Below are 13,909 nucleotides of genomic sequence, written 5' to 3'. Positions count from 1 at the left end.
CTCTACTGAGAGCTAGACAGCTTATAAGTCACCAACAAATCACAATAAACTTATGATAAAATTAAACATTGACAAGTTTCATAAAAAGCAAAAGTCGCTTCTGCATTATATCCTTTATTATCTGATAAGAATACAGTCAATGCCTGCAAAGAAATGCTGAAACATTGAGAGGTATGATAACTATGACTAGCACACTGCAACTAAGATAGAATAAGCTAAAATACTTAAATAATTAAAACAATGTTATTTTTGAGTAACAGTAGCAAGTTTTCACAGCACACAATAACGTTAACCATTCGATTTTATTTGCTACCTATAATGGAGGCCTGAAGAATTTCAGTCTTGTGTAGTCGCAATGCTCACTATCTGATGTGCACCTAGTCTAAAAAATTTTTGTACATGTATAGATGCATGTTTATAATCCCTGTATATGTTACAATGACACACACACACAACACACACACACACACACACACACACACACACACACACACACACACACACACACACACACACACAATGTTGGACAAATGTTAAGCCTTCCACGTCGTTCGACGTCGACCTTGAGGTCAGTTGCGGAAATAGCTCCCCTGCCTCTAGAGACAGGGCCTCCATGCGCTATGTGGAGTCTTGGGGCCAGCGCTACAATTCACCTGGAGCTTGGCCAGAGTCATCCAGGGGGACTGACAATGGCGCAGCTCTGGGGCTGAACACAAGGCCCACACACACCCGTCCGCTGCATGATTTTGCTGCCAAGCCAGCGATCTTGTCCACCCCAGTCAATGACCAGGTACTCATTTATACTTCTGAGTCAAGACAAGCAAGTGTGGGTGAGTTTCTTGCTCAAGGAAACTGCAACAGTGTCGCCTCCACTAGGATCGAACCTTCAACCCTCATCACGGAATGCAAGATCCTGGATGTCATCACCAACGCTCTACCATCTGCTCCACCGCGCCACACACACACACACACACACACACACACACACACACACACACACACACCTCCCACTCTTTCAATTCTGTCACATGCCTGACACATGCCGATGTTCCTCAAAAATGGCAAATAGTGTAGCTTGCATTGGTGGCAAGCTTGATTAATACCAACAAGGATACGAAACAAGACTAGCCATCTACTGGTGCATATCGGTGTTGCTCTAAGAAACAGCCAGCACGAGCATGTGGATATTAACACTCAGCTCAGTGCATTGTGCCATACAGGTGACGTTATCCATGAACTAGGCAGCTGGCTATAGTGTAGGCACGAACTATAATATCTAGTGTCAAACAGATTCAATCCAAACAGGCCTCTACCCCTGCCACCCACTTTCAACCATTGTTCAGATTGGACAAAACGTCCAGTATTTGACGATGCCCTCTTAAGCAGTCACTAACCTCAGCATTCAATCAGCCTTAAGTCTGGTTCACAATATTGACGCCGACGTTCACATTGACTTGTTCACAATATTTGTGTGACGTGACGCACAGATCAGATGGTCCGAAACTCGAGTCGAGTGCACTCAACATAAACAACAAAGAGATGTGACTTTTCTGCAGCTTCTTCTACTGCGTCGTACATGCAAGAGAGTTCAAACAGCTGGAAGGCGAAAATGAATTAGAAAAATATTTTGACGCTGGCAGCAAGGACATTTTCACAGGCATTTTCGTTCAGTCTTAAGTCTTTTTAATCATTTGACGAGCTTTGCCAATAACATGAGTAGTTCCTAACAGGTTCCACCAGCGCATCATCCATTGCTGTTCTCAAATATGTTATATAGTTTCGGATGTGTGCTTTTGATTGGTTGAAAATGGTGACGTGCTTGTAGAATTGGGTTCAATTCCAGAGTCAACGTCAATGTCGTGACACTGGGATCAACACTGACGTTGACCTCTACGTCAGCGTCAATACTGTGAACCAGGTTTTAGTGAGTAGACACACACTACAAATTGTACAAATTTGGGTTAGTTTACTGACTTCTTTCAGTACAAAAAGTTGTAGATATACAGACTTGAACAAAATTATAGAGACACCCCGCTGTGGGTATGTAGTAACACAATAATTAGGTCACAATTTACCAACTATCAATATTGTTAAGAACTTAATAGTTACCGCGTTGATTGTTAGGTTTCTTGAGAATACTGTAGACCCTAAATTGTTTTCTTTACGTTTCGCATTGCGGAAAACAAGACCTAAAAGTGTATGACATCATGACTGCATAGGCGTCGTAAGTTAGACTCTCTCTGATTTTGTTTAGTGGCTTTTAAAAAAGCCGGTTTAATAACGCGAAGGAAAATTAAAGCCCTTCACCAGTTCCTCAGTACCGAGTGTTCCCGCCTCTCGCCCTCCTGATTGCGTCCAAACGTCGCGGAACACTTTCTGCCAAGTTCCGGACACGCGCGGCTGGAATCTGCTGCCACGCCTCTTGTAAAGCATTCCAGAGCTCAGCTGCAGTTCTCGGTTTGCGACAGTTGGCAGCAGTTTTGAGTTCATGCCACAAGTTCTCGATTGGATTCGCATCAGGCGATTTTGGCGGCCAGTCCAACAGTGTGACGTCAAGCTGGCATAGCCATTGTCTTGTTGACCGAGACGTGTGGATTGGCGCGTTGTCCTGCTGGAAGGCAAAGTCGTCTCGTATCAGTGCCGCTGCGTCTGTAAGCATGTGCTCCTCCAGAACCTGTCGGTACGCCGTGCTGTCCAAACAACCTTCCAGTTTCACCAGAGACCCCAAACCATGCCAACACATCAATCCCCACACCATCACACTAGCCGCGTGCTGGACCGTACGATCACAACATTCAGGGAGAAATTCCTCACCTTCGCGACGCCAAACGTACAGAGCACCATCGTTTCCTATGCTGACTTTCGACTCATCTGTAAAAAGAACAGATTTCCAGTCATCCAAAGTTCATTGTGTGTGAGTGGTTGCCCATCCCAGTCGCAAACGCCGATGGTTTTCTGTTAGCAGTGGTTTTTTTCTAGGCCTCCGAGCGTGCACTCCTGTCTCACTGAGACGACGACAAACTGTTCTACTTGATACCTGCTTGCCGGTTTCATCAGCCAGCTGATACGAGAGCAGTCGTGATGGTGCTCTGCGGTTCTGCAGTACCATTCTCTTCAGTCGATGATCTTCCCGGATTGTCGTTGCCTTCCCACGTCCAGGTCGTTTTTCATAATCGCTGCTGCCATGGGAAAGTTGTTGCAGGCGCTGATGAACCGAATTCCTGGAGCGGCGGACAAAAGCCGCGATCTGACGCACAGAATGGCCAATTGAGTGAAGGACTTCAATTTTCCCTCGCGTTTTTGGACTCAACTGTTTGACTCGAGGCATCGCCACAACTCGTGAAATATCGCACGGAACAAGACTCTGCAACTGCGTGCAGCTGAACGTTCAGGCTAACTTATTGCCTAAGTTTGGCGGTCTCAAGGGCAGCGGTTTTAGTGCAGCTGACATTTTGGCGGTAGCAGTTTGAGATTTTGCTACGTAAAACGTGGACCGGAAGTGGCATGTCAACGTTCTTTTGTTGCCATAACTCTTTTAGTTTTTGCCTTAGCAGGATTTCTTTGTAATTAATTAGTGTCGCATGATTTTTGAATACGTTGAAGTTTGTTTATTGATTAAAATGGCAAAACAATTCAAATTGTGATGACATGCGCGAAATCAATGCGCAAAAACAGATGATTTGCCTTTTTTTCATAATGTTGATAAAAGGACCCACAAAATTGCTTTCACTCTCTACTACAGAGCATTCTTAGATTGTATGCCAAGAATGAGCATCCAAGAGCGATGAACATGTACAAAGACAAGAAAAGTAGGAATGGCCGTCTTCCTTGTTCAAAGCAAACTAGATGCGCAGTAGGTAGTAAGTAAAGCTGCAGTCTTGAACTCAAGCTATGTTACATACTAACAATGGCGCAATCCATGAAAAAAGAAATTTGAAAAACATTTGGTTTTGCTAGAGAAAAATTCAGTGCCAAAGTTAGACTACACACAAAAATGCCAGGTGTCCCTATAATTTTGTCCAAGTCTGATAGATGTGCAGTAACACAAAAAACAAAGAACAAAATTAAAATATACGCACCATAGAGCATCTGCTCTTGCATTGGCTCTAGAAGACTTCGAGCTTCAATATGACCATCATGACATCCTGAGTCTGCTGGCATGCATGCTCTATATCTTGCAACATCCAATGGAGTTCGTCCCTTCCAGGTTGCCTTCAGAGCATCAGATGCATCAGAATGATTATGACATATATAAGCCAAAAACTGAGACAAGCCAAGATCAGAACAAATATGCAGCAAATTCTCATCTTCTGTCAGTGCATGAAGATCATCTGTAATATAGACAACAAGCCATAAATATAGGACTTCCATTGGATAGCCAAAGCATCTTACTTATAACTGATCTAAACAAAAGACTAGGAGGAATATCCTCATTGTAAAAATGAACAAATGCCCTATCCATCGCACCATAGTCAGTAGTGTCATCACGTATCCCCAATGCCACAACAAGAGGAACAGCCAGTGGAGTCTTGTTCACGGGTAGAAAGTCTGCAATTTTTGCGAAGCCGTCCACAAACTCATATTCAAATGAAGGAATGCAGCATTGATTGAATTGATGGTTAGAACACGTCAAAGTCACAGTAACAGTTTCAGCCACACCATGATCTGTGTTAGATATACAAACACATACAACACATACACGAAACACTAGGTCACGACAACTACCTGGAATAACAAATTGAAATGTCCTCACATCCACTCTAGTTACTTCTGCGAGACTTGTAGCTCTAGATCCTCTGAATTCCAACGAAAAGCCTCCCCACATATCTGGAAAAAGATTGAAGTCTCCAACCACGTAGGTGACGCTCGCTCGCTCTCCTCCCTTCATAGAAAAAATACGGTTCATAACACGTTGCCTCAAAAATTGAAACAAATGACAAAACGACATAATGGACGTTGTATTAATTAATTACACAAGCAGTACGAGTCCACACGTCAACTCCCAAACGTAGGCCACCATGGAAGATGTACGGAGTGACTAGAGAACAACCTTCCTACTGGCCACGATCCATTTGACACGTTTCTAGTGTTAAGCAGATCAACAAAACTGTAAACGTTTACTTACACGAAGGTATCCTCTTCTAGGAACTACGCGCGCGTTCATGACAGGCCTTCCGCATCAACCAGCAATGCGGAAAAAGAAACAACACACCAATCTACAGCTAGAAGCTGCACAAAAAGCGCTGGAAAGTGCTGTAGCCCTGAATCTGATAAAAACAGCCAGTTCCTAGAAGAGAGTGTACAAGAACGTGTGCCGTATTCCACACTCCACCAAAGTAAATTCGCCTGACTGCGAAAATCACGTGAACGGACATGGCGCCAATCATTCGTTAGCAACTTCCGCGTGTTAAACACGTAGGTAAAGGTCCCGGATGTGTAAGCAAAATATCAAGTAATAACAGTCCTAGCTTAGAACTAAGAGGCTTGGGAAGGCGAAGAAGAGCTACTATTCTCGTCTAGATCAGATTTATTTTGTCTTTGGTTATGGTAAGTAAATCCGGTTCTAGTAGATATCCTAGACTCTCGATCTGCAAGCCGATAGTCCGCTCTTTGTGTCCGATTTGATGGGCGTGTCCGGACACGGGAAAGTAGCGGAAGTTCTATTTTGTCAATGTGAACAGCAATACGCCAAGTGATCAAGCTGAATCTAGCACGTCGTGTTAAGGTGTGACTACTCTCTACATTCATACGTTAGATACAAGAAATCTTCGTCTGGTTTCTGTACGCGAGTGTCCGATATTGGGGAGTGTCCGATAATTGATGTCTCTCCCACGATAATTGACGTAACTCCCACGATTTTGTATGTAAGGTTCAGATGATAGGTATCAGTGTGAGCGATCCATCTATCAATGATTTACAGCGCTCACCCTTCTTTGATTGCCAGTAGAAGCCTGTAAAGTAGGGGGCGTAACTGTGTAGTGCGCCGCCATTTTTAGTTATGACGTCATGAGTTCATGATGCGTACAGTATGCGTATAACGCTAATATACGTGGGAGCTGCCAGATGTAGACTTGGACAAGGCTGACATTGAACCTTACCGTTTTGAGCCTGAGCGTAGAGTAGTTGATGATTCTTCGAGTACGGAAGATGCAGATAGTACGGAAAATCTAGATGGCGATGACGGAAGAGGATCAACTGAAGATGGAGAGAGAGTGGGCAACACGGAGTGGTGTAGCTGTGGAACGTGTGGTTTCATGCCTACCGGTAAAGAATGCCTTTGTTGACAAGGAATGGACGAACTATAGACTGGATGTTGCATGGTTTACGTTGCATCGCTCAGCACGAGATTTTGCTTCTGTGTGCCTAAATGGAGGGGTGCTGCGCACAGCGGTGGTGGCAATGGTTTACGTGAGACTGGATTCTATCACGGAGCCACTAACGTGCAGGCTAGTACTGTGGTAGAGCGTACTGATGAAAGTCGTTTGTGTAATGTAAATACTTGACATTCCAGGTTGTTGAGGTTGACATCTTACCGGCAGTTTACACACTGGGTACACAGGAAAATGGGCAGGGGAGAGAGAAGAGTGATACCATCATGTGTTGTGACTTCTATCAGAGGGCACTTTCCTGAAGAAGCTGGGGAATATATTGGATTTCAAGGAAGTTGTTATGGGCCACAGTGGCCAGTGTAAATTTTTTAGCTAGCTAGCATCAGAATCTGCTTTTGTAGTTTTCTATAACCGTTTGCTTTGGTGGTCTAGGGCATGTTGCAATATTAGGGGTATAGAGGCTTGTGGTGGATAAGCTTTCTTAGTCTTCAGTGACTGAAGACTTGTGGGTGGTGCTCCTTCTTTTTTCAAGAACTGCAGCTAGCATATCATTAAGGTATCCATAGGACTTTGGCTCCATTATGAGTTTTGCAATCCATTGCTTTTTGGCTTTAGGAAAGACAAATTTGTACCTCTTTTGTTCATGGGCTGTTGTAGCTTGGCTTCTGTCAACATTATTGTTGTGATCCAGAGCTGCCAGTTGGGTTCGAGCAATCATTCCTTTGTAGCCAATGTGCAGCCTTTGGAACAGTACTTTAGTAAAAGGAAGTGGTACACTTCAAGTATTCCAGTATGACAAAATTGATTAAGTTTGCCAATATCTTTTAATAATTTTTTGTTAAGGGCAACTGACTTCAATGTTTCATGAGGAGGAGAACCTTTTTAACCACTCCTTGCCTTGTCTCTTTTCCTCAGAAAGTTGCTGGTGGGCACATTCTAGAAAGTGGTTTGCACTAGCCCAAGTGTGTACATCAGAAATGTGATGAAGAATAGACATCCATTTCTCTTTCAGGATTTCTCTGTTACCATGGCAAGATGAAGCACACCACCACAAATGATTGCAAATTGATGGTATCCATGGAAGAAGGCTCTGACAAGCTTTTTGCTTTCCCTGTTTGGCGAGCTTCTTAGAAACCCATTTAGAGACATGCCATATGTCGTACTGATGTTCAACTGATGGATAGTGTTTCTGCATAAAGCTAGTGATTTGTGGATGCCTGTCTGTAGCTAATTGATGTATGGAAAGACCTTCAGTGAACAAATATTGAAGTGACCTTTCAAGTCTTGTCTTTTCCATAGCAACAGAGGTGGCAACTTCACCCACCTGAACCAACTGAAATTCAAGTATCTTGACTGTGTTTTGGTCTATAATGGTGTATGTTCCATATTTAGCTGAATAACCTGAAAATCGCATCTTCCATCCCCAATAATCGAAAGTGGTCCACTTACAGACTTCAAAATTTCTTTTTGATGTTTCTTCCAGATATCATTTGTAACTGGGAAAACATACTCATCCTGTATCCTGTAGTATGCTGATTCTGACAAAAACTGTAGTTTTAGAATTTCTGCAAAGTGAGAAATTTTACTGTAAGTTTCTCCAGAAAACAAAATTGCTGCAGAAACCATCAGGTTGCCAGCAGGCATTCCTGCAATGGATGGTTGTGATCTCCATTGCCTTTCATGTCCTTGGGAACAGATGATGTTCACTGTTAAAAGTGTACCTGTGCAGAATTGAGTGTGGCTAACGACAGGTGAGCCACAGACTGGACAAAACTGAAACAGTTCTTGAAGGCAGTCATTAAAAACAATAATTTTTGAAACATCAGTAGAATTGGTCCTTTCAGTTGAAAGAGTTGAGTCGTCATACTCAGAATCAATGACATCAGACAGGCTTTGATTAGAATCACTAATATGAACACTGAACGATGGATCAAAGTCCCTGTCTAGGGCAGTCTCTACTTCTTCTGATGCTTCACTTTTTGACTAGCTGGAAGAACTTCTTGGCTATCATCCGTGATTGCAAGCTGACTTCGGCTGACATCAAATTTGACTTCCATGATATCTGCTGTTACTGCCCTGACTGGTGATGACGTGTGTATGTGGTAAGAACGGTCATCAAAGTTTCCCAGTATGTCATCCAGGTCATACTGTGTTCCTACCTCCCGAGTAGACTTACGAACATCAGCACAAACAATATTTTCTTGAGGTGCTTCTTCATTATCTTCCTTGGACTTTTTGCTAGATGCACCCAAGAGAATCTCTTCAACCGCCTAGCACATGGTCATTTACTGCTTTAGTCTATTTACTAAATTTAAAGTGTTGGAGTGGATTATGCTCCACAAAAATAGAATAGTACTTGGTTTGCATGTAAGCACAGTGTGTAACAGTATACAGGAATGTTTGCATGTTCAATTAAAATTTAATGTTACTACTGTAGTGTGTAATGTTGTGGCCCTGGCTTTTACAATAACAGAGTGTTGTCTTCAGATCTAGATTCTTTGTGTAGGTACATGTGTGTGTGTGTGTGTGTGTGTGTGTGTGTGTGTGTGTGTGTGTGTGTGTGTGTGTGTGTGTGTGTGTATATATCAGAGTTCGAAAAATCCAGTCGCCAAGTCGCCAAATGGCGACCACTTCTAGGTGGTCGGCGACTAAACCCGAGGTGTGGTCGCCAATTTGGCAACTAGAAATATTTGGTAGTTTTTATTTAGTCTTTGTGGCAGCGACTCTTGGATGCGAACCACCTGCTCAGCAGATATGTCTTGCATTACAATATGTTGCCGCTTTCTAAGTCTACCATTTATTGGCACACTGCGAAATAGGCCGTCTTACTTAGCACCTTCGTACATATCGTGTAACAATGTATTACCTACAGTAGCAATTGATCTATTGCAAGTTGTTGCTATTCTCTTGAATTGAGACAAATGAAAACTATTACGTAGATCTGCAAACGGCGGGCATCGGAAGTGGCAAAACAAACAGCTTTTTCCACAGCAAGCTGCTTGACTGTCTTTCTATCAGAAGAACTACCAGGTACGTCCAGGAGCTCGTACGTCTCCTAGGGCTACTAGGAAAGTTCGTTCAGACAAAATTTTCTGCATGTCCAGTTCTGAAATCTAGATGTTGAATGATGCCACGTGCTATTGAAGCACTACAATAACAAAAGTTTATCATTTGTGTTCCAGAGATTAGCACAACTAGCCATAAGACAGGTGGGGTTACAAGCTGTAGCTGGATGTACTGTTCTCAACAACAATAGTGGCACTGAGTTATAAGAAAAGAAACTCTCCTAGCTACTCAACCCAAGAATGCTCATGTCTTATTGGATGGATTGCCAGGATGTTGATGTGATGACAAACCACATTTTTGTTTGGTTGTAGCTATACAATCAGTTGAAAGTTAGAATAAAATATGAATACTCATAGTATTACATAGAAAGAATCCCAAGCATATTACTGTAGATTGATGCATATACTTGCCATCTACAATGTTCATCCAACGTTACTGCAAATTCCTAATTAATTAAGTCTTGACGAAATGTCAAACATGATAATCTGAGAAAGGGTCTCAACAGTGATATTAATGACTTGTTTACTTCTGGAATCTCTGCCCTAGAAACTAGTGAAAGTTTGGCGACCAACCGTTCCTCTACATAGCCAAACTGGCGACCAGACTCAAACACATTTTTCGAACCCTGATATATACTTTCTGTCTACATCTTGTGGACGCAATGCTACAATACGTTACGTGTTGGTACACTACATGCTTAGTAAGGCGAGGCGTGGCCTGACAGTTCTTCGTGCTCTCTTCCTGCCGGTGGTACAGTACGTTGTGGCCGGTTTTTGCTCCGTGAAAGAAAAGATTGTAGGCAACGCGTCTGGCTTGAGACGTCTCACGGTCTTTGTTCCGATTAGGTCAGCTTTTAGGTCACGTTCGAAACATTCTGGAGTAAAGTGCTCAGAACAAACACGGCTGTGCTTGGATACGGGTGGGTCTTTCAAACGCAACTTGACAAGCCATTGCTTCAAGGGATCTGGCTTCTTGAGCGGTAGAGTAAAGAAACTCACCCCTCGCTTGATGTCGATGTCTTTGTTACAGCAACCGAAGGCTACACAGTGTACCATTTGCACGTGTACTGAGGTAACTCCCCCTCTACTGCACGTGAAGCAAAGAGCTCATGACGTCATCATTTAAAATGGCGGCGCACTACACAGTTACGCCCCCTACTTTACAGGCTTCTACTGGCAATCAGAGAAGGGTGAGCGCTATAAATCATTGATAGATGGATCACTCACACTGATACCTTTCATCTGAACCTTACATACAAAATCGTGGGAGTTCTCCTCTAATTAGAAACAAACAGTGCAACTCGTGTGGTTGTTAATTAAAAGATACCACCAGCTGCTCTAACTCGATCTAGCCATCAGCGTGAACAAAGTCTTTTGCAAGCTTCCGCAGCAGCTCGATCTGCCTCCATCCTGCGTTGCTGGCAGCTTTAATAATGAATGAAGGCTGCAGGGTGTTGGCTACAGTAACATCGAACAAGCCGGGTGAGCCAGAAAAAAATTAGGATAAAATATCACCAGGATCGACGACTGTTGTCATATCTGTCAGTAAGTAGTGCTGCGGTATACGGGTACTTGATATCCGGGACTTAGGTGTGTAATAAGCACGTGTTGTGTTGTGTTGTCTTCTAATTGGATTTGCTACATTACTACATGGTGACAGGATTGTCAACTGGCAACCTCAACGTTTCCTTCGCCACCCGCTATTGACTTCTCTCACCCAGAGGAATGGGTGAGGTGGAAGAAGCGATTCCAGAGATATCGAGAAGCTACCGGACTTGACAAAGAAAGATGAACGTATTCAGGTCTCCACTTTGGTCTACTCGATGGGGGACAGAGGAGAAGACATCTTGTCCTCGTTCACACTCTCAGAAGACGACAAGAAAAAGTACAATGTTGTGCTGGAGCAGTTCGAGAAACACTTCATCAAGAAGAGGAATGTGATATACGCGCGGGCTAAATTCAACCAGCGCCACAACCAGAAGGAATGTGACCCAGTCAAGAGTTTTATAACCTTGTTGTACAGTTGGCAGAACATTGCCATTTTGGCGCTCTTCAGGAGGAACATACTGGTGACAGAATAGTAGTAGGCTTGCGTGATGAGCGTCTATCGGAAAAGTTACATCACAACTGTTCGTCAAAGTGAGATAGTGAAATCTCAACAAAAGTCAATATGGAGCCATTTTTCAAGACGCCCCTCAAGAAATCGGAGCTCTGAAAATGAGAAAACCGCTATCCAAGAAATCAACGCAGCAAGTTACCAGAAACCATATGAGAAGAGGCCAGACAATCAGAACAAGTCAAAGGAAGTTTGTGGATGGTGTGGGCGTACCCGAACCACAACAGAGCACAATACCCTGCTAGAGAAGCGAGGTGTTTTATTGCAAGAGAACAGGACACGTTGGGTCTGACTGCAGATCCAATTCAATGGATATCATTTATGACAACAATGATGTACACGATGATGTACAAGAAAACCTTTTCCTTGCATCTCTTTCAGCAACGAGCAGCAGCCCATGGATGGTCACTCTCAGTATGGACGAAAAACCCATCAATTTAAAATGGATACGGGCAGACGTCACTGTGTTTCCAGAGAAGCTGTTTTGTACTCTTGGCAGAAGTTTGCTCTCCAAACCAAAGATGACGCTGAAGGGTCCAAATTGAGAACCTCTGGAAGTTGCAGGCCAATTTGAGTGTCAACTTAGAAACGACGAGTTGGTAGCCAAGGAGACTGTCTACGTAGTCAAACCTGACTCAACCTTTTCTGGGGAGTCCGGCGATCGAAAAGCTTGGCTTGATATCCCAGATACTATGGTTGCTGAGGAATCCCAGTTTTTCCAACAATACCCTGATTTATTCAAGGGCCAAGGCAATTTCCATGACACGTATACAATAACGGTTGAAAGAAGATGCCAGACCATATTCTGTATGCACGGCACGTAGAGTTTCCCTTCCACAACTACAAAAAGTCAAGGAAAACTGGCTTGAATGGAATCTATCCAAGTCATACCAGACGGACAGGTGCGCGTATGTGTTGACCTGACCAAATTGAACCGTTAGAAGTGAGAGACTGATCTTCCCATCTGTTGAAGATGCTCTGGCACAGCTTCAGAACGTAAAGGTCTTTAGTAAACTGGACGCTAATAGCTGTTTCTGGCAAGTCCCTTTGACGCCAGACTCAGCTCTTCTGACTTCTTTCATCACATCGTTTGGGCGATATTTTTTCAAATGCCATTTTTCGGAATAACTTCTGCTCTGGAGTACTTCCAGAGCAAGATGTTGGAAATATCGGATGGTCTGGATGTAGTCACTTGCATGATGGACGACATTCTTGTACGCGGTGCCTCTCAGGAAGAACACGACAGGCGACTACACTGGGTATTCCAACGTCTTCGGGCAGCTCGAGTAACGTTAAACAAGAAAAGGGTATCTTTTCTGTTCCCTCAGTAGAGTTTCTGGGACAGATTTGGGAGAAGGAGGAGTTCGCCCTTCGCCGCAAAAAGTCAAAACTATATTACACATGTCATCTCCGACTGATGTTGCGGGTGTCAGAAGGCTTCTCGGGCTAGTGAACCAACAATCAAAATATATTCCCCTATTGGCTGAGATAACAGAGCCACTACACGCTTTACTGCGAAGAGAAAATCAATGGGTTTGGGGACCACAGCAACAAAAATCATTCGACCGAGTGAAGAAAGAGCTAGCAAAAAGCCCAGTTCTTGCATTGTATGATGTGGGTCGCGAGACTGTAGTGACTGCATACGCCTCTTCATTTGGGTTAGGGGCTGTTCTACGTCAGGACAACCTAATGGAGAGGAAAAGATACTAGCGTATGCTTCGCGGTCCCTATCAGCCACTAAAAGGAGATATGGTCAGAGAGAAAGGAAGCACTGGCGATCACCTGGGCCGCTGATAACTTTGCTTCTTTTCTCATTGGCAAGACTTTCTTCGTGGAAACAAATTACAAACCACTAGTTCCACTTCTGAGTACAAAAGGGCTCGATGAGCTCCCTACAAGGATTCAACGTTTCCGTAGTGATCTATTTCGATTTCAGTATCATATTATGCACGTTCCAGGCCAAGTTTTGATTGCAGCAGATACACTCTCTCGTCAACCACTGCCTGAGTACGATGACGCCGAACGCATCCTAGAATGTGAAGTCGAGAATTATACAGACAGCTTTATGCGTTCACTACCAGCTTCTGAGGAAAGACTGAAGCGAATCAAACAGTTACAAGACCAGGATCCCACCCTCTATTGTGTCAAGACGTTCACATCTACCGAGTGGCCGAGCACTTTGAGGAGAGACATGAGACCGTACTGAAATCTACGCGACGAGGTATATGTGGAAGACGGGTTACTTCTGAGAGGGTCGAGAATTGTTACTCCTTTGTCTGTGCGACAAGATGTACTATCCGCACTGCATTCAAGTCACCAGGGAGGCACAAAATGCCGTGATCGACCTCGCCAAGCAGTATGGTGGCCTGGGATAGGAGAACATATCAAGGAACTGGTCT

General features: G+C 43.7%; 3 protein-coding genes across 3 annotated transcripts; 1 reads left to right on the top strand and 2 right to left on the bottom strand.

Moving 5' to 3' along the window:
* Positions 1-3,886: 3,886 nt before the first annotated feature.
* On the bottom strand, positions 3,887-5,420 carry LOC134184903 (uncharacterized). Its single transcript, XM_062652671.1, has 4 exons — positions 5,126-5,420; positions 4,726-4,882; positions 4,393-4,665; positions 3,887-4,331 (listed from the first exon to the last, which is right to left on the bottom strand). Exons 1-4 carry the CDS (start codon positions 5,162-5,164, stop codon positions 3,895-3,897), a joined length of 906 nt encoding a protein of 301 aa, XP_062508655.1. The 5' UTR covers positions 5,165-5,420; the 3' UTR covers positions 3,887-3,894.
* Positions 5,421-6,044: 624 nt separating this feature from the next.
* On the top strand, positions 6,045-6,885 carry LOC134184405 (uncharacterized). Its single transcript, XM_062652084.1, has 2 exons — positions 6,045-6,446; positions 6,512-6,885. Exons 1-2 carry the CDS (start codon positions 6,172-6,174, stop codon positions 6,690-6,692), a joined length of 456 nt encoding a protein of 151 aa, XP_062508068.1. The 5' UTR covers positions 6,045-6,171; the 3' UTR covers positions 6,693-6,885.
* Positions 6,886-8,284: 1,399 nt separating this feature from the next.
* LOC134184760 (THAP domain-containing protein 1-like) lies at positions 8,285-10,450 on the bottom strand. The gene is made up of 2 exons (XM_062652503.1): positions 10,223-10,450; positions 8,285-8,599 (listed from the first exon to the last, which is right to left on the bottom strand). The coding sequence occupies exons 1-2, from the start codon at positions 10,448-10,450 to the stop codon at positions 8,285-8,287; spliced, it is 543 nt and encodes a 180-aa protein (XP_062508487.1).
* Positions 10,451-13,909: the final 3,459 nt, after the last annotated feature.

The sequence above is a fragment of the Corticium candelabrum genome, chromosome 9 (genome assembly GCF_963422355.1).
Source record: "Corticium candelabrum chromosome 9, ooCorCand1.1, whole genome shotgun sequence".
NCBI classification, from domain to species: Eukaryota; Metazoa; Porifera; class Homoscleromorpha; order Homosclerophorida; family Plakinidae; genus Corticium; species Corticium candelabrum.
Note: the sequence above shows the minus strand (reverse complement) of the source record. Positions and strands in the feature narration are given on the sequence as shown.